This window comes from Lynx canadensis, chromosome A1 (genome assembly GCF_007474595.2).
Source record: "Lynx canadensis isolate LIC74 chromosome A1, mLynCan4.pri.v2, whole genome shotgun sequence".
NCBI classification, from domain to species: Eukaryota; Metazoa; Chordata; class Mammalia; order Carnivora; family Felidae; genus Lynx; species Lynx canadensis.
The window spans coordinates 189,306,539-189,325,133 of NC_044303.2; the positions used below are offsets into that span (position 1 = coordinate 189,306,539).

At 38.6% G+C, this 18,595-nt stretch overlaps 1 protein-coding gene across 2 annotated transcripts in view; it reads left to right on the forward strand.

Annotated features, from left to right (window-relative positions):
• The first annotated feature begins 291 nt into the window (after positions 1-291).
• Positions 292-18,595, forward strand: part of RNF145 (ring finger protein 145) — a 58,840-nt gene continuing 40,536 nt past the window's right edge. The window contains exons 1-3 of one of the 2 annotated variants that reach the window (XM_030328356.1): positions 292-308; positions 6,412-6,614; positions 15,806-15,914. In XM_030328356.1, the coding sequence (XP_030184216.1) occupies positions 6,431-6,614; positions 15,806-15,914 (293 nt within the window). In that variant the 5' untranslated portion in view covers positions 292-308; positions 6,412-6,430. Of the gene's footprint in view, positions 309-859; positions 942-6,411; positions 6,615-15,805; positions 15,915-18,595 lie in introns of those variants that run through there. The other variant, XM_030328355.1, reaches the window with a different exon arrangement.

Sequence of the window (18,595 nt, forward strand, 5' to 3'; positions counted from 1 at the left end):
ACTATTCAATTTCGTATTACAATAAAATTCTTTGAACAAATTCTTTAAGGGGTGGAAGTTTAAAATTAAAGATAGTGAACGTTTTCAATTCACTTATTCAGGCATCCAGTCACTTATTCAACAGAGGCTTATGGAGCGCCTATTCTATGCTAGGCACTGCTGAGCCATCACAGACTTGGTCCCTGACGCCATGGAGTTGACAGTCTAGTCCAGTCAGTGAGGGAGTTAAAGAAATTCAGGCATCATTGCTACTGCGGTTGCACCGGGTGAAGATCAGCCCCTCCAATTCTCCCACGTGGTCGCAGCAGGTGAGTGTGGGTGTGAGCGCTCGCGGCTTCTGGTATTTGAGGAGTGTGAGAGCGCACGTGTGTCAGAATGGCGCGTGTCACAGTGTGAGTGCCAAGGTCGGGGTGGTAAGCGTCTCCACAGACGCTTGGGCCCGGCTGCGTGGGCCGCGGGAGGACTGCGTCTCCCGCCCACGTACTGGGGGCGGCGCGGGAACCACCCGGCCCGTGCGATTGTGAGTGAGCGCAAGAGCGCGCGCGCGCGCGCGCGCGGGGGCGGGGGAGGGGCGCGGCGCGCGCAGGCGCAGAGGGCTAGAGCGGACCGCGGCCGCCGCAGAGCGCCGGGGGCGGGAGGAGCGAGCGCAGTAGGCCATGGCCGCCGTCGGCTGCTGAGGGGCTCGGCCCGCGAGCGCCTGCCGCCGCGGACGATGGTGACCGCACGGGTCGGGCCGCTGCCGCCGCCGCTGCCGCCGCCTCCCAAGACGCTGCAACCAAGGCCCGGCGCGGAGGAGCCGCCGCTGTGAGCCGCGCCGTCCCGGCCCCCGCCGCCGCCGCCCGAGAAGAACGGGAGGGCGGGCGAGAGAGCCGGGGAGTTGCGGAGCACGCCTGCCCGCCGGCGGCGCCGCCGCCCTGCGGGGAGAGAGGCCACTGCCCGAGGTGACCGAGCCGTCCGCCCTGGCTGGCCTCTTCTCATCCAGGCTCCCCCGCCCCCTTCTCTTCCCACATCCTTCCTTCTCCCCTCCCCCACCCTTTTGCCGGCTTCTTCCTTTCCCCCCTCCCCCGCCCCTTCCTCGGTTCACCTCCCACCTTCTTCCCAGTCTCGGCGGCGTCCACATCCCCTCTTCTCCCCTGGCGTCCCCTCCCTCCTGACCAGCTGCCCCTCTTGCAGACCTCTTGGCCCCCCACCAGCTCTCTCCGACTCTCTGCCTTCCCTTCCCACCCCCCCTTCCCCGTACAGAGTCCCCTCCGCCAGCTCCAGGGCCTTGAGCGCAGCCTCCTTAATTGCCCACCCTCCCGGAGACATCCCTTACCTCCCCTGGCATTCCTAAGATGCTCTCTCTCTGAGCTTCTGCCCCATCGCATCCCTAGGACCCCCTTTCGAGGTCTTTTCTAAGCAGCTTCCTGAGCTGCCCCTTCCTAGGTGCTCCTTTCCAGCCCCTTTTCTCTAGTTCCCACTTCCAACTTTCCCTCTTTTGCGTCTTTGTCCGCTTTGCTTCTAAGCTTCCCTCCCTCTTTCCTTTTGACTTATCCTTTGGTCTACGCAGCCCCAAACTCGGCCTCCTCTTTCCTTCTTTCATGCGGTTTGAGGTTGTTTGGGGGTGCGGAAAGGCCTGCCAAGCCATTCTTCGAATGGGGGCCCATTTGCTCTGCATCCCATCTGTCCTTTTTCACTGTGAGAGCGTTCTCTATCCCTTCCTTTTTGTCCCCATCGCGTCCTCTCTCGGCTGCCATCCCTTCTCCACCCCACTCCTGTTTTGCTTTTCCCACTCAAGACCCTTGCCCTCCCTTTAGGAATGAGTCCCCTTTCTGCTCGGGGATGATGAACTTGGCCCGTGTCTTTCTTTGGAAGCTTTTCGGTGCGTGGCGCGGCGGAGCCAGCACCCTTGGCCAGGCAAGAGGGGAGCTCCCTGGCACGGGCCTCTTTACTGGCAGAGTTTTTGCGAACGTAATCCCCTAGCCCCGCGGCGGCAGCGGCCCTGCTGTTGCGCTGCCTGCTTTGCAGCGAGCTGGGTTGGGGTTACTATAGTTCAAACTCGGCTGAGATCAGCAGGCGTGGAGGGCGGGGGAGGAGGTGCGGGGAGAGAGGAAGGGGGCTTTGCAGTGAGAAGGCATCAAAGATTAATGGATGGCTTTGCATCGCTGTCTGCAGTAAACAGGAAACTAGTTTGAAAGGAAAGGAGAGGATTGTGTGCCTTTTTATTTTTTAAAATGCGGACTGTGCTCTTCTACTGAATCTTGAATCATGCCCAAAGGATGAGCTGTCGGTGCTGCAGTCGTGACCCAGGCTGAGCGCCCAATGGCAGAGAGAGCAGTTTTTATTCCCTCTGGCTCCTTAAGAGTTGAAAGATGGTCCTGTTATTCAGAGTGGATTCTGTATCTTTGCCACTTTGGAGATGAGAAGCCACAGAATTGCTAGTAGTTTATGTGGAAACCAGGTACATACAAAGTTAGCTAGCAATAGTGTGGGAGTGGGGAGGACCAGCTATATTTAAAACATGTGCCAATGCTTATGTAAGAGGTGCGTTCTCCTCCTGGGTATCTCAGTTTTGTCTGAGTTTACTTATGATTTTAGGCTCTAGCTTTGCCCTATAACATTTTCAGGGGTTACCATCCTAATGTATGGACAGCCAGAAAATTTTTCTTGAGATTGGTTTTAGCAGATGGTAGAATTTTTTTTTTTCCATTGGATTGGACAAAGAAAGGAGATTAATGGTGATTTATTTTTTTTCTTTCGAAGCGGAAGAAAGGTGTAGAAACTTTCAGCCTTAAATTATCTATCATACTGAATTTAAAATTGGGTCATATGATTTTCTCATTTATTTCTTATTTTTTATTTGCCTTTTTAAAAAGGGAGTTTATCTGCCTTTTTAAAAAGGAGATATGAATAGCCTTTTTTTTGGTAAGATCCCATTTTCCGTTTCTTTTTCTTAATTCTTCAACAGACAAGCTATTACTTTAAAAACATACATTTTCCATATTGTTCCGGATGATTTGTGTGATTTATTCATAAAACAAAAATCAAAGTGTTTCCAGGAAGGTGTAGAATGAGACTGTGTTTCCTAACCCACAAATATGAATGGTGAGCTGTGCAACGTTATACTTGTACAGGACATTACTGTGTAAGTAGTGATTGCTGCTTCCAAGCCTGGGAAAGTCATCTAATGAAATCATTGTGGTCCTGTTTTTGGTTAGCTTTGTTGAGTTTTTGTTTTGTTTTGTTTTGTTTTTTGCCATTTTTGGAAGGGATTTTTTTTTTTAAGGTGTTTCACTGTGTAAAAACATCTTTAAGCTTGAGTCACATTTAGTTTACATTACTTGCTGAAACATTGTGTTGGCATATTACTTTCCCAGTTCTGTTAACATTTCAAGGAGGGCATATAAAAATCTTTCATGGAGGGGAAAATATGTGTAATTGAACATGACAGGAAATAACTTCAATATTTGGCCTTAGGAGTGTCATCTTTGTGTTCAGCTCCTTTACTTATTTTTGAGGATAATTTGGTATTATTATGATTTTAAGAGAATTTTAAGCTTCCTCTGACTTGGAATATACTCATTAGCTCTGATAATAAATCTAGGAAAAAGATAAATTAGGCTTCAACCAAACATCATAGAAATACAATAATCTTTTTATGCCAGGGGAGAAAGCTCCATTTTTACTTCATGCTTCTAATAGAGTGGCTTGGCAAATGTGAGTGACTTCAGTGATTTTAAACAAGATAAATGTTTCCACATTTTGTTTAGATGTTAATTTAGTGTGTGGTGCTGGAGTGTAGTGTGTGGTATTTGTGATGGTGATCACCCTATCATGTGGCACTTACACTTTAGAAATCACAAAGTTGGGCTGGGGATTTTGTGTGTGTGTGTGTGTGTGTGTGTGTGTGTGTGTGTGTGTCTTTCCACAGCTTTTGTGGGTAATATTTTAGATCTGGTTTTCCATGAATTTGTTTCCTCTATGTCCACATATAGGCCCAGCTTGCCAATGACTTGCTAAAATATAACTTACAGAAATAAATGTTTATAAGCAGTGGGGTTGTTATTAAGTGGGCATATTTCATTCTATACAAGGTCCTCCTTAATTCAGACATTTGGGTCTTGGATTTACTATGCAGTAGAATTTGGGGATCAGCCTCGGATATTCTGTATTGAGAGCTTTAGGAACTCAAGATTTCCCTTTTTCTATATGTGAGGCAGGAATAGTGGTTATTGAGAGGGAATTTGTACCATTATGCTAATGGCCCTCTTCTGTAATAGAGTTGAATTTCCAGAAGAATTAAGGAGATTTTTTTTTCTTGTTAGTTGTTCATATCTTGATTTCATATCGTGATGCAGGAGTGGTTATTGGTTTACTTAAATTTTTTTTTTCTTTACCCCTTTGAGAGCTGCAATAAATGGTAAAAATGGGTACATGTAAAAACAGCAAAACACTAAAAAAGGAGGAAGGCTCTAACTCAGATGAAATAAATAAGGACCACAAGTACTAACTTAGTAATAGTCCCTACAAAAGCAGTAGTGATTTATATTGGATTCTAGAATATGGAAAAAGTATATTCCATTATAGTATAAAGCCTGTCAGTGATACTGTTATCTTAGTCCATAATGATTTTCACACGGGACTGGTGTTTTGTGAGAAAAATCCATTGTTCGTGTACTTGGAAATAAACTCCCAACTGAGTTTGACTGTTTATCTGTTTGACCACCTTAGTAAGTAGTTATGTTCTATATATTTCCTTAAGTCATCTAGATACCTTAGGTATATTATACTTTTTATAAAGAATTTCTTTTTTTAATCCCCAATAATGGGTATTCTACAACATTTGGCAAATAGAAAAGGAAATAAAAGTCACCTTAGCCTTATTGTTGGAAGGATGTTAATGTGATATTTTGGTATTATTTCTTCTCAAGATTTTTTTTTTTTCTCTCATGAGCTTTGAGAAATTGAAATTCCTGAATGGTGTAATTTGCACTAAATGTTGAGTAGAGTTTTTATTTTTCAGTGCTTTTTTTCCCCCCATAGGACACAACAGTTAGGTTTTAATTCTGACAATATTTACTTCTTATGTAGGAAAATTATTAAAGTGATCTTGTTCATTTAAAGTAATCAGAATTACAATACTTATTAATAAAAATGTTAATTGTGCATTCTTAGGATAACTTTTAAGTAATGGGAATGATTTATGATCATTCAATGATTGATATAATGTATCAGTTTTTCAGTGATTGACAAACTTCTATTAATGGTTTGCCAAGTTGAGCTCTTTTTTTTTTTTTTTTTTTAAACTAAACTATCTGAGCTAGGAAGCTATGAAAATTAGAGGGTAAAATGGAAATACTGACAAATATTTAACCATAGCATAGTAATCTGTCACTGTAATTTTCTTCAGAAATAAATGTTTTCATTTGTCCTGTAATGTCTGAAATTACTGCCAAAGCTGGAAATGTGTTTAGCTTTCTCAGCAAAATTCTTAAAAGGATATTGTCAGAGCCAACAATCCAGAATTATCATTACTTTTAAAACTGTCTTTAACACACTTGTTTGCCTGATTCTCATAATTCCTTGGATTAATTTGCAGCACTATCATACAAAGCAGTGTTGCACAGAATTGTCCTTTTAAATAATAGATTGTCCTGGAGATCTTTCATTTCCTTTTTTTTTTTTTTTTTTTTAATTCTATTCGTACTACTCATCAACAGCTGAGCACAGACAGGGGCTGCAGACTCCATGTGCCAGCGTATCTGTATATCACAGGAAGAATTTGATGTTGCAATTGTTTCCCACTTTGAAGGCAGATTATGGGAATATCAAGTGAAGAGTTTAATGATTCAAGGAAATAATATTGTGAACAATGTTTTATTTACCTGTATCATGAGTTTCTCTGAATTGTATCTACATCATGTAAATTCAGTACTTCAATTTTGATTGCAAGTAATATAGAAAAGGATAAGTCTTTGAGATGCTGCAAACTAAATGTTTAGTTAGCAAATTTTTATTGAATAGCTTAGACTTTTTTTTTTTTAATCAGTTAAATTTTGCTCTTTTTTAAGACCTACATAAATCTCACTTTTATAGGAGTGAATTTTTCCTTTCAAGTTAATTGGACAAAAGCTGTAGTATTATTAGGGTGTTTTGTTGCTAGTGCCTAGAGTTGGAGTTAAGCTTTTAAAAATAAAGTTTGAGGCCTTACCACTTATGCAGACTGTGAAGACCTGTAAGGAAGGGTCAGTGTGAAAACCCAATATAAAGATTGCTTCATGAAAGCCTAGAAGTAGTAGCTGTGGCTGAGGAGTTTTATACATTGTTATGTAGTGTTTGTATAGATATGGCAATCCATTAGATTCCTAAGAGGATATCTAAAAGCTGTTTGAGGTGACTTATTTTTTATATGTTGGATCTCCTGAATTTTAGGTCTGCTCCAAGAAAAAACATGGCTGCAAAGGAAAAACTGGAGGCAGTGTTAAATGTGGCCCTGAGGGTGCCAAGCATCATGCTGTTGGATGTCCTGTACAGATGGGATGTCAGCTCCTTCTTCCAGCAGATCCAAAGAAGTAGCCTCAGTAACAACCCTCTTTTCCAGTATAAGTATTTGGCTCTTAATATGCATTATGTAGGTAAGTGTCTATATCACCTTTGCTAATCTGTTAGTGAGCATTCTGATTTATATCTTTGTTAAGATGATTTTGAATTTGAGTAAAATGAGGTTTGGTTACGTTGAAATGACAGTGATAGTCATTGATGTTTATGAATCTTGTTTGTAATATAATTTGTCTTACCATTGCGTATGAATTATTAGGGCTAGAGGAGAACAGACAGTTTTGGGTTTATTTTACTGGATGACACTAGAAGGCAGAAGAAAACATTTTAGATTTTAATATGATAAAATGTAAATGAGAACAAATTTTCCAGACATTTGGTCTGTTCTAATTTGTCTATTAAGGGTTTTGTTAGTAACAAAGAAGTTGGGCTTCCTAAATGCAATATTCTTTATTGTTCCAGAACATTAGTATCAGTGGAACATAAGGCATTTATTTCAGTTAAATGAAATGTTGGAAATGACATTTCTAATATTAAAAATATATATATTCCTTGAAATATAATTGATATGATTTGGAGTTAGTGGTTAAAGTAATGTTGAGGTTAAAGAGGTAGAAGTCAAGAAATACAAGCAGGAAGGGCACCTGGCTGGCTCAGTCAGTAGCACATGCTACTCTTGATCTTGGGGTTGTGAGTTTGAGCCTCATGTTGGGTGCAGAGATTACTTAAAACAAAATCTCAAGGGGCACCTGGCCTGGTTGGCTCACTCGATTAAGCCTCCGACTTTGGCTCAGGTCATGATCTCACAGTTCATGAATTTGAGCCCCATGTCGGGCTCTGTGCTGACAGCACGGAGCCTGGAACTTGTTTCCAGTTCTGTATCTCCCTGTCTCTTTGCCCCTCCCCTGCTCAAGCTCTGTCTTTCTGTCTCTCTCTCTCAAAAATAAACATTAAAAAAAAAAAAATTAGAATCTTAAAATAAGGAAAAGAAATACAGGCAGGAAACAGGTAAAAATTCATCTAGTATGACAGTGATGATCCTTGATTTTTAGATTAATTTTTGGTTTATATGTAATCATAGCAATAATGTTTCATTTGGCATTACTATAACATAACTCAAGATGTGGTTTGATGATAGTGGTTTAATAATATTATTATTAGAGTTGTCCATCAAGAAGTATATATTTTATAGAATTGTGAAGGGTTTGTCCTGTCTCAGTGAGATTTATTTTTATCTATGGAAGGACTTTTTGGGTTCCAAAGCTCAGCCCTGAAAACCCCTTACATCTCTAAGAGATTCCCAAGTAAGCCATTGTGGGAAGAAGTGTAGTAGAAAAGGCAGTGCACTAGAAGTAAAACATCTGGGTACAATAAATTCATCTCTCTTAGATGGCATTACCTTGAGAAATTCTTTGAAATGAGAATGTTCTTTTATGCTGCAAAGCACTATAATTCTCAGCCCTTTACTAAAAGCTTTGTATGTTAGCCAATTCATGGAAAATAATTCCAATCTGTTGTAGAAGAACAATCGGGTACTTGGCTTAGATTTTTAGCTTAATCAGCAGAATAATTCACACTGTGCTTTAAAAAATGTGCTTATCACATATATTATTTCTGAGTAGATTGAAATATTTATTTTAAAAACAGCTGCCTAATAATCAGAAACATTAATTTTAGAAGTTGAGTGGGTTTTAATACAGTTGAAATTCATACTCTGGCTTATAACTTTGGGAATTCAACTGAGCCTTCTTAAATACACTTATTACATGCTATGGTAGAATTAACTCAGTGATTACATGGGTAGATAGTTACAGCTTGAGCAGTTTTTTGGTTAGAGTAACGTCTGGGTCAAAGTATTAAGGAGTGTTTACGTAATGTTCTAGTTTATAAACTTTCACCCTTAAATACATCTTTAAAATTCTTTTTAAAAATTAGTAATGTATTTATACATTTATTATATGTTAAAAAAATCAAAACATAGAAAGTGTACAGTGAAAAGTATCATTCTTCTGTTTGCCAACTACTAAGTTCTCTTAAGCCCCAGCAAGTAGCTATTTTTATTAACTTGTGAAAAATTCTAGAGATATTTTTATGTATACATAAGTCAATATAAAGATATATTGGTAAATAAACATAAATAAGTATAAATATATGTATGTTCTTTTTATACAGATGATGGGATAATATACAGTGTTCTTTTTTTAAAATTTTTATTTAATTTTTAAATTTATATCCAAGTTAATTAGCATATAGTGCAACAATGATTTCAGAAGTAGATTTACAGTGTCTTGAACCTGTTGTTTGTTTTAACTTAATGATGTATCACAGAGCCATAACTACTGCTTTTAGATATTCATGAAATAAAGCTTTGTACTCTGTGTTTTTATGTTGACACTTCCTGTTCTGCCAAATTTTAAGATTCTGATTAAATGTTAAGGCCTCCTTCTCCCCCTAGGCCTCCTAATTCTGTTTCGTAGTGGTGTAGTATCCTTGTATGGCCATACCACAGAATTGATGCTCTATTGGTGAACACTTTAGTTTCGTCTGCCATTTCATTCAGTGTTGCACTAAATAATTTTATATAGCCATAATTTTGACAGATACATATAGCCTTGAGATAAATTGCTAGAAGTGAAGTTGCTGCGTTAAAGAGTATATATGTCTGTAATAATGGATCGATATTAACTCTCTGTGGGGTTTTACAGACAGTGGTTGAGAGTTCCTACAGTCTTACATCTTTATCAAAAACCGTGTTATCAAATTCTTACATTTGGTTATTCCAGTACATGAAAAATGGATGTTTTTTAACATAAGTTTTAATTTGTATTTCTCTTACTGTGAGTGAGATTGTATTTATTCACATGTTGATGAAAAACGTGTGTTTCCTCTTCTGTGACTTGTCAGATCATGTCCTTTGCCCACTTTTCTGTGGGATTTTAGCCTCTCCCCTCCCCCTTTTTTTTTCTCAAAGGCACAGGTAAGGCTTTATTGGGGCTACAGCTCTAGCTGAAGGGAGACACAGCACCAACAGAGAGTAGTTAGGCTGGCCTTCTCTGGATTTTAGCCTTTTCTTGCCAATTTGTGGGAGTTTGGTATACGTTAGGGAAATTAACCTTTTATGATGAGTTAAAATTACTGTTTTCAGTTGTGCTTGTCTTGATTTTGGCTTATGATTTTTTTGACTTGCAGAATTTGTTTTTAATGAGATTGAATTTATTGTTTTTTCTTTTTTTTTAAGTTTATTTTTTATTGTTTGTATTTTAATTTTTTTTTCAATATATGAAATTTATTGTCAAATTGGTTTCCATACAACACCCAGTGCTCATCCCAAAAGGTGCCCTCCTCAATACCCATCACCCATCCTCCCCTCCCTCCCACCCCCCATCAACCCTCAGTTTGTTCTCAGTTTTTAAGAGTCTCTTATGCTTTGGCTCTCTCTTACTCTAACCTCTTTTTTTTTTTTTTTTTCCTTCCCCTCCCCCATGGGTTTCTGTTAAGTTTCTCAGGATCCACATAAGAGTGAAACCATATGGTATCTGTCTTTCTCTGTATGGCTTATTTCACTTAGCATCACACTCTCCAGTTCCATCCACGTGGCTACAAAGGGCCATATTTCATTCTTTCTCATTGCCACATAGTACTCCACTGTGTATGTAAACCACAATTTCTTTATCCATTCATCAGTTGATTGACATTTAGGCTCTTTCCATAATTTGGCTATTGTTGAGAGTGCTGCTATAAACATTGGGGTACAAGTGCCCCTATGCATCAGTACTCCTGTATCCCTTGGGTAAATTCCTAGCAGTGCTATTGCTGGGTCATAGGGTAGGTCTATTTTTAATTTTCTGAGGAACCTCCACACTGTTTTCCAGAGTGGCTGCACCAGTTTGCTTTCCCACCAACAATGCAAGAGGGTTCCCGTTTCTCCACATCCTCTCCAGCATCTATAGTCTCCTGATTTGTTCATTTTGGCCACTCTGACTGGCGTGAGGTGATACCTGAGTGTGGTTTTGATTTGTATTTCCCTGATGAGGAGCAATGTTGAGCATCTTTTCATGCGCCTGTTGGCCATCCGGATGTCTTCTTTAGAGAAGTGTCTATTCATGTTTTCTGCCCATTTCTTCACTGGGTTATTAATTGTTTTTCGGGTGTGGAGTTTGGTGAGCTCTTTATAGATTTTGGATACTAGCCCTTTGTCCGATATGTCATTTGCAAATATCTTTTCCCATTCCGTTGGTTGCCTTTTAGTTTTGTTGGTTGTTTCCTTTGCTGTGCAGAAGCTTTTTATCTTCATAAGGTCCCAGTAGTTTATCTTTGCTTTTAATTCCCTTGCCTTTGGGGATGTGTCAAGTAAGAGATTGCTACAACTGAGGTCAGAGAGTTATTTATTTATTTTGAGAGAGAGAGAGAGAGAGAGAGAGAGAGAATGAGAATGAGAATGAGAATGAGAATGAGCTGGGGAGGGGTAGAGATTGAAGGGGACAGAGGATCCGAAGCGAGCTCTGTGCTGACAGCAGAGAGTCCAGTGTGGGGCTTGAACTCGTGAACTGTGAGATCATGACCTGAGCCGAAGTGGGGCGCTTAACCAACTGAGCCACCCAGACACCCCTATTGTTTTTTCTTTTAGAACTTAGAATTTTGACTCAATTAGAAAAGGCTTCTCTATCATATTTTACTCCATTATTTTTATTTCATTTTTTACATTTACATCTTTGCTCCACTTAGGATTTATCTGCATGTACAGTGTGTTGTAGGTATAATTTTTTTCCCCTAGATAACTATCTGGTGGTTTCCATGTATTTATTAAATAGTTCATCTTTTCCTGGCTAATCATTATATACTAAGTTCTCCCATATATTTGGTTCCATTTCTGATATTTATTCCTGTTTTTTAAGTGTGTGGTCATAATGAATATTTAGACTATATTGTACTGTCTAGACTTAGTCCCTTCATTGTTTTTTATTTATCCCTCAGAGTTTTTCTGATATTGTTGGCTATACGAACTTTAGATACTTAGTTTAAGTTAAGATGAAGAGGTAGCTTAAAGATGTTAACTCTTCTCTATGTATGAACACAGAAAGCCTCCCTATGTTCCAGGTTTCTTTTGAGTCCTGGAGTGTTTTAAAGTTTTTATTATATAGGTCTTGGGCATTTATTGTTCAGTTCATTCCTAGGTATTTTGTCTCTTTTATTGATATTGTGACCCCCCCTTTTATATCCTTTAATTATTATTAAGAGCTTAAACTTAAAAATCAAGGTAGGGAATGGTAAAGTTCATGTTTATGGAATATAATTGTACCTTCAAATTGAGAAGCTTTCCAGGGTGGGTTTTGTCTGAGAATAGCAAAAAGAAGTGATTGTCTAAATATAATTGGAATGCTAATTATAGAACTGTTTTGCAAAGTATAGGTTATAAAAGGGGAAATAGAAGTAATATTGAAAAGTTATAGTGGGGGAATTTGTGAAAAGACCTGAATACATATATTAGGTATTCATAATTTGGTAGGTAGTGATAGGTCAGTGAGGAATTTAGAGCAGGTGAACTGCACTTAAGAAGATTGACTAGGCAGTGTTCTACAGGCCACTGGATTGGAGAGGGGAGAAACCAAGGGTAAGAAGACCAGTTTGGATTTTAGGCAAGAGGTAATGAGAGCCAGAATTAGCCTTGTAAAAGGTGGAAAGCAAAGACTGGCTATGAGAACAATTCCATTGAAAGTGCAATCACTAAAATCATTAGTGACCTAAAATGTAAAACTCAGGCTTCATTTGTGTTGTCATTCTGCAGACAATCTCATCTTTATGGAATTGTTGACTGCTTCCTCTTAACAGTGTTTCTGGATTCTTCTAACTTTCTGACCATTCCTTCTGACTCTTTTGCTGTGTTTTTTCTTTAGACTTCTTAAGTGTTGATACAGCCTAGAATTTGTGTTTAATTTTCATCTTTTGTTGTTTGTGTGATCTCATATAGTTTTGGCTGCAAATCCCTATCTCCAATTTCCGTTGCTTTTTTGACCACTGTAGTCTGGGGTTAGTGTTCTTTCCTCTGATCTCATGGTACCCAGTTCATAACCTCTCCCATAGCACTTACTATGCTGCATTCCAAGGATCCTTAGGCTCATCTATCTTCCTAACTAGATTGTGAGCTCCTTGAAGGTAGGAATGGGGTTATTCCTAGCGCTTAGCTAGTGCCTGGTACTGAATGGATTTCTAACTATTGTTAGACATGACCACCTAAGTATTCTGTAGACCCTTCGGTTTATGGTCATGAACTCATCATCTATACCTCAAACCTCCTCCTTCTCTTGTTTCCTGTCTTAATGGTAAAGTTGTGATTATCTTGATTATCCAAGCTAGAAACATCAGAACCATTTTCACTTCCTTGTTCTCCACTCATAGATCACTATTAAGACTTCTTTAAATATGTTTCTCATAGGTGACCCTGCCAACTCCATACCAAAGCTGCCGATTTATTCTAGGTCCTCATTTTTCCCCTCACTACTAAAATAACCTTTAAATAGCAGAAATCCCTGCATTTTGTTAGGAACATTCATTAATGTTATTTTAGGTAGGTCATCATTTTTAAATGCTGCATGTCTTGCATTTTAATTATAAATTATTGTTGGGTTATCTTCATCATCATCAGTTGAGTTTGTTGTGATAGTTGAGTGAATAGTGATGCATATTTGCATGGGCGATAGTTTTGGCTTGTATTTTTCAAATAATTAGATTATATACATGTTATAATTTAGATAAATTATTCATACTGTTCTTGCTTTAGCAGTATTCATAATTGCTTAAGATTCTTGTGTGACATTTTTTGTTATCACTGAGTTATTTTTCCACTGCAGTGTGAAAAAGGAGGGGGATAATTGGGCCATAGGGTTTTTGTTGTTTTGTTTTTTGTTTTCTTACCTCACTTAAAAGTGTATCTAAAGGATTTGAGAACTGTTGGCCCAGTCTAAACTCTTTATTAGTGTATACAAGGCTTTATATTGAAGTGTTAGCCACCAGTTCTATCAGCATCATCTCCCAGTACTTCTTTATTTACACCAAATTTTAGTCTAGCCTACAGAGTTTATGGTCTCCTGAAAACATCCTTTTTTTTTTATGGTTTTCATGCCTGCTATTCTCTTTTCCTAAAATGTTTTTCTTTTTCTTAGCCTGATAAATTCACTGTTCTCAGTCCAGGTCAAGCTTAATCACTTAATAATAGCCCTTCTAATATTTGTATATTACAGCACCAATATTGTATCATACTTTTGTCCATGTTTTTTCACTAGACTATGATTACTTTATTGTTTGGATCTTTCATGTCTAGAAATGCATATGGTTCACACTTTATATGTAATAATTGGTTGAGTGGATAATTGAAAGAATGAATAAAATCAATATGTTTAGTCTAGAGGATTTGACAGCTGTTTTATGAGATGTGCACAAAAAGGGAAAGATAGGAATATCTGGAAAGGAAAATGATAGTTCATTAAAAGAGAACTTATGGAGAGTTTTCATGCAGTAGATTGGATAGAAAATCCTCAGCCACAAACACTAAACATGCTTGCTAAATATAATAAACATCCTTTTTAAATACCTCTAAAGTCCTTTGAGATAGGAATTAAAAAAATAAATTGGGGAAATTATTTTAAGAAATTAAAAGTTAGTAGAAATACTTCTGTCTAGCTTCTGCTGGATTGTTCTTAAAGTTAGGATATGTGGGAAATCTGAATTCTACCTCTTTAGTCCCTAGCATAGTGCTCCTGTCTCCTTAGCTTTAAGCATGAGAGGTGCATTGGGTACTAAGAAGGGTTATCTGTACCGTAATAAAGACTCGCTAATAAATGGAAAATAGTTATGGAAGAGTAGACAAGAACCAGATATTGCAAGACCTAGACTGTCAGACTGAGAAGTTAAGAACTCTTGAAGGTTTTTAAGCAAGAGATTTGTGTAGATGAAGGTGATGGTTTTGTACTGAAGTGTAGGATCAATGAGGATGGAAAGAGACTGAAAGAAGAATAGCTATTAGTATGCTATTATATTGAGAGTGGACTGGGATATGGGGCATAGGGACTGGAAAGGAAGGGTGACATGAGACACTTAACTGGGAAAGACTCAGCAGGACTTGGTGATGACGGAAAGATGACTCAGGTTTGAGTCCGAGTGAATGGGATTTAGGGGAGAAAGAGGGTGAGCCAGCCTGTTGAGGGAGGAGGATGGGTGCTCAGTTTGTACTTGTATATGAGAACATTTAAGTGGATTATATCCCAGGCATTGTGAGATATGATATATCTGCTTAGAATAAGAAATGATTGCTTTTTTTTTTTTTTTGGCATATGCAGTAGGTAGGTTCTCAGTAACTTTGTTGATAACATACATTTAGAATGGTATATTTGAAGCAGCAACATAAATTGCTTGAGCTAAATACTTTGTAGGGGAAAAAGCAGTTTAGGGACTAAATTTCCTTTGTTCATTTGAGGGGGTAAAAAGCAGCGGGGGAATTTGGAGATTATAAGGAAATCCATGCCACAGAGCCAGTTTTGAGGGTGGTTGCCGGGACAAGGATAAGCAGGGTGTTTTAGGTTTGACAAGTAGGCAGTTGTTGACTTCTGAGGTTTTTTTTAGAGTAGAAGGGCAAAGAAGGTTCATAGAGCATTTGTACATTGTAGACGATTAAGAGGAAATAATGGAGTGTTAGAGAATGGAGGCATTAGTACAGATAGTTTACAACATTTGTCAGTGGAATGAGAAAAATAGATAATAGCATGAAGAGAAGTTTCTCAAGATTGGAAGAAGAGCCCTGTATGTCCTTGGAAGAGAAAAGTGAGCACCGGTGTTAGGGGGATGATTGAAGATGTAGGAGATTAGGAATTAGAAAAATAAGATCTTGAGTCAAGTGGAAGAGGCAGCTTTAGAGAGGGACATTAAGCAGTGTTTCCTCTGGGACGAGAGGATGAGAGAATTGGTGTAGAACAAGTAAGTTGACATCAAGGAAAGGTAGATAATGAGAGGAGTGCTGTTGTATCTTTGTGTGGTATACTTGATTGTAAAGCAGAGAAGGCTACAAAAAAAAAGTGAAAAATGCTTTGTTTTCAACAAAAAGTCCATAGTGATTTTTACTGTATTAAACTTACTTTGGTATGAAGTAAAAAACCTGAAAGTTGTTGAAACTTAATTGGAAAGTAATTGACTTCAGGTTCTTTTTATTAGTATAATTAATTGGAAGACTAAATTAGAATTATATTTTATTTATAATCTCTCTTTATTTCTACTACAGGTTATATTTTAAGTGTTGTGCTACTAACCTTGCCCAGACAGCATCTGGTTCAGCTTTACCTGTATTTTTTGACTGCCCTGCTCCTCTATGCTGGCCATCAAATCTCCAGGTAAGAATGTGACCTTGTTTTTGAAATGTATGACCAAATACGGTTTTTCATTACCAATAAAATATTTTTCATGAATACTGTTAATAAACTGAGGCTTTGCTAAGTTCCAGAACAGGGTTTTTAATATTTGTTTTTTAAGTAAATATTATTTTATGGAAATAATAGCTGGGGTTATGCCTCAAATTTTATTTCTGCGTTTAAAAACAATCTTAATATGAGGGTTGCCTGGGTGGCTCAGTCGGTTGAGTGTCTGACTTAGGCTCAGGTCACGATCTCATGGTTCATGGGTTCGAGCCCCATGTCGGGGCTCTGTGCTGACCTCTCAGAGACTGGAGCCTGCCTCAGATTCTGTGTCTCCCTCTCTCTCTGCCCCTCCCCCTTCGTGCTTTGTGTCTCTCTCAGAAATAAACAAACATTAAGAAAAATTAAAAAACAATCAATATGAAATGGACCTTAAGATTATGTTTACAGAGATACTCATGAGCTTTTCTATATCACCTAAGACAAGAATTTCCAAAGATAGGCTGTAGAATATTTTAACAATTATAGACTTGATTATTTTCATCATTTTAGGGAATCAAGTTTATGATGCAGGAGAATCGGCATGAGATGCGACCACCTATATAGTGGATGATTTGTATAAATTATCTGATGAGGTTCATGGTATAGCTCAGAACTTCTTCATCTTTAGCAATGTTGTGTTTGTCTGGGTCTGCTAGTCCTAAATTTTAAGACTCTGGTCTGCCGATGAAAATGAACTTCCTACTTTGGAATGGAATGTTAAAATACAGGTGAACCAAAAGCCACACAATAAATGTAATGGTGGGGGTATAAATAAATTTGGAGGGTATGATTTCTTTTGTTATGATTGAAATGTATAACCAAAATTAAATATACTCCCAATCCTAAGAAGAGGGACAGTTACTTTGCATATATAATAAGAAGTAGTTGTCTAGAAGTCTGAAACGCAGATTTTGGTGTTAGCTTGAAAATTAATCTTAGAAATAGCATTTTTATATTACTAGAATTGAATGGTTGACTTGGAAACTTTTTTACTCTCTTATAAAATAATACTGTTCATTGGAGATGAGTTTTGGGAAATACAGAAAATTTAAAGGTAGTAACAATTACGTACTGTAATCATACCACCCAGAGATAAACCTGTTAAAATCTGGCATTTCCTTCCAATTTTCTTAATACCTTCTAGTTTTTACCACTTTTGTGGATACGAAAAGACTGAAAATAGCAATAGTCCCGGACTCTTGGCCCCTCTTGTTGAAGCAGGACTTTTATCCTCCTTAAAATTTCATCTGGTTATTTCTCAAAGGACCCAAAGCGTTTTGCAGAAACTCCATCTTCTCACATTTCTCTCCTCAGTTCCTGTCTGGTCAGTTTTCTCTGGTACCTGGAAGGTGATGTTTAACTCTCTAACTGCCATTATCCTTGCCCAGGGTATGTCCTTGGATGTCAGTTACAAAACTGGACCTATTGGAGTAGTACTGCATTTCTTGTAATCCTAACAGTGGTTCAAGTTGAGCTGTGTTTTACTCCTAAAGTGAAGACATGAGTTTTCTAATTTTGTGTCACACAAGTATGTCCCTGTGTCTTGGACTCCTTCATGGGAACATGAATTAGATTCGTAGCATCTTTATTCACATAGCCAAGAAGAGGAGTCCAGTGGCCAGTACCAACACAGACAACAGAATGTACTTCCAATCCATTACCACCAGCCCCAAACCCTGACACAGTCTGTTCCTGTGGCCTTACCCAGGACACCTCTGAATCTGAGCTCAAGTTCAAGGTAGAGACACTTCTCTATCTTTATTCCCTTTTTTTTTTTTTTTTTTTCCTGGAGAGAGAAAGAGGGCACAAGTGAGCGAGGGGCAGAGAGAGAATCCCACAAGAGGCAGAGAGAGAGAGAGAAGAGGGGCTCACCTGAAGCAGGGCTCGTGCTCACCTGATGCAGGGCTTGAGCTCAGGTGATGTGGGACTCAAACACACAAACCTTGAGATCATGATCTGAGCGGAAGTCAGATGCTTAATGGCTGACTCACTCAGGTGCCCTGTCTTTATTCATTTTTAAGCAAAAATTGTGTCTGTAGAGTATAATGCAGTAGTTAGAGTATAGGGTTTTCTAAGTCATCATTTTTGTGTACAGATGAGTGCCTGGCTATCTAAGAGTGCTGTATTTTTTAGATAAGTGGACAGGTGATTGGGGCGTTTCAAATTCCATGTTCTTTATTTACTACTCTGTAACCTCAGTGTCACCAGAAAGATAGGTCTCCGTTTTCTTACCTGTAAAATGTTGATAATATCTTATGGGGCTATCGTAAAGGTTCAGTAAGGTAAGGCATGTAAAGCTCTCAGCATGATTTCTGACGTACAAGTGTTCCGTGAATTTTTTCTTTTTTTTTTTTTTTTAAAGTTTTTTATTTTAATTCCGGTATAGTTAACATCAGTGTTATGTTAGTTTTAGGTGTACAATATAGTGATTCAACAATTCTATACAGTACTCCATGCTCATCATAAGTGTACTCTTAATCCCCTTCACCTATTTCACATCTCCCCCCACCCACCTCCTCTCTGGTAACCATCAGTTCTCTGTAGTTAAGAGTCTGTTTCTTGGTTTGGCTCTCTCTTTTTTTCCCTTTGTTCATTTGTTTTCTTAAATTCCACATATG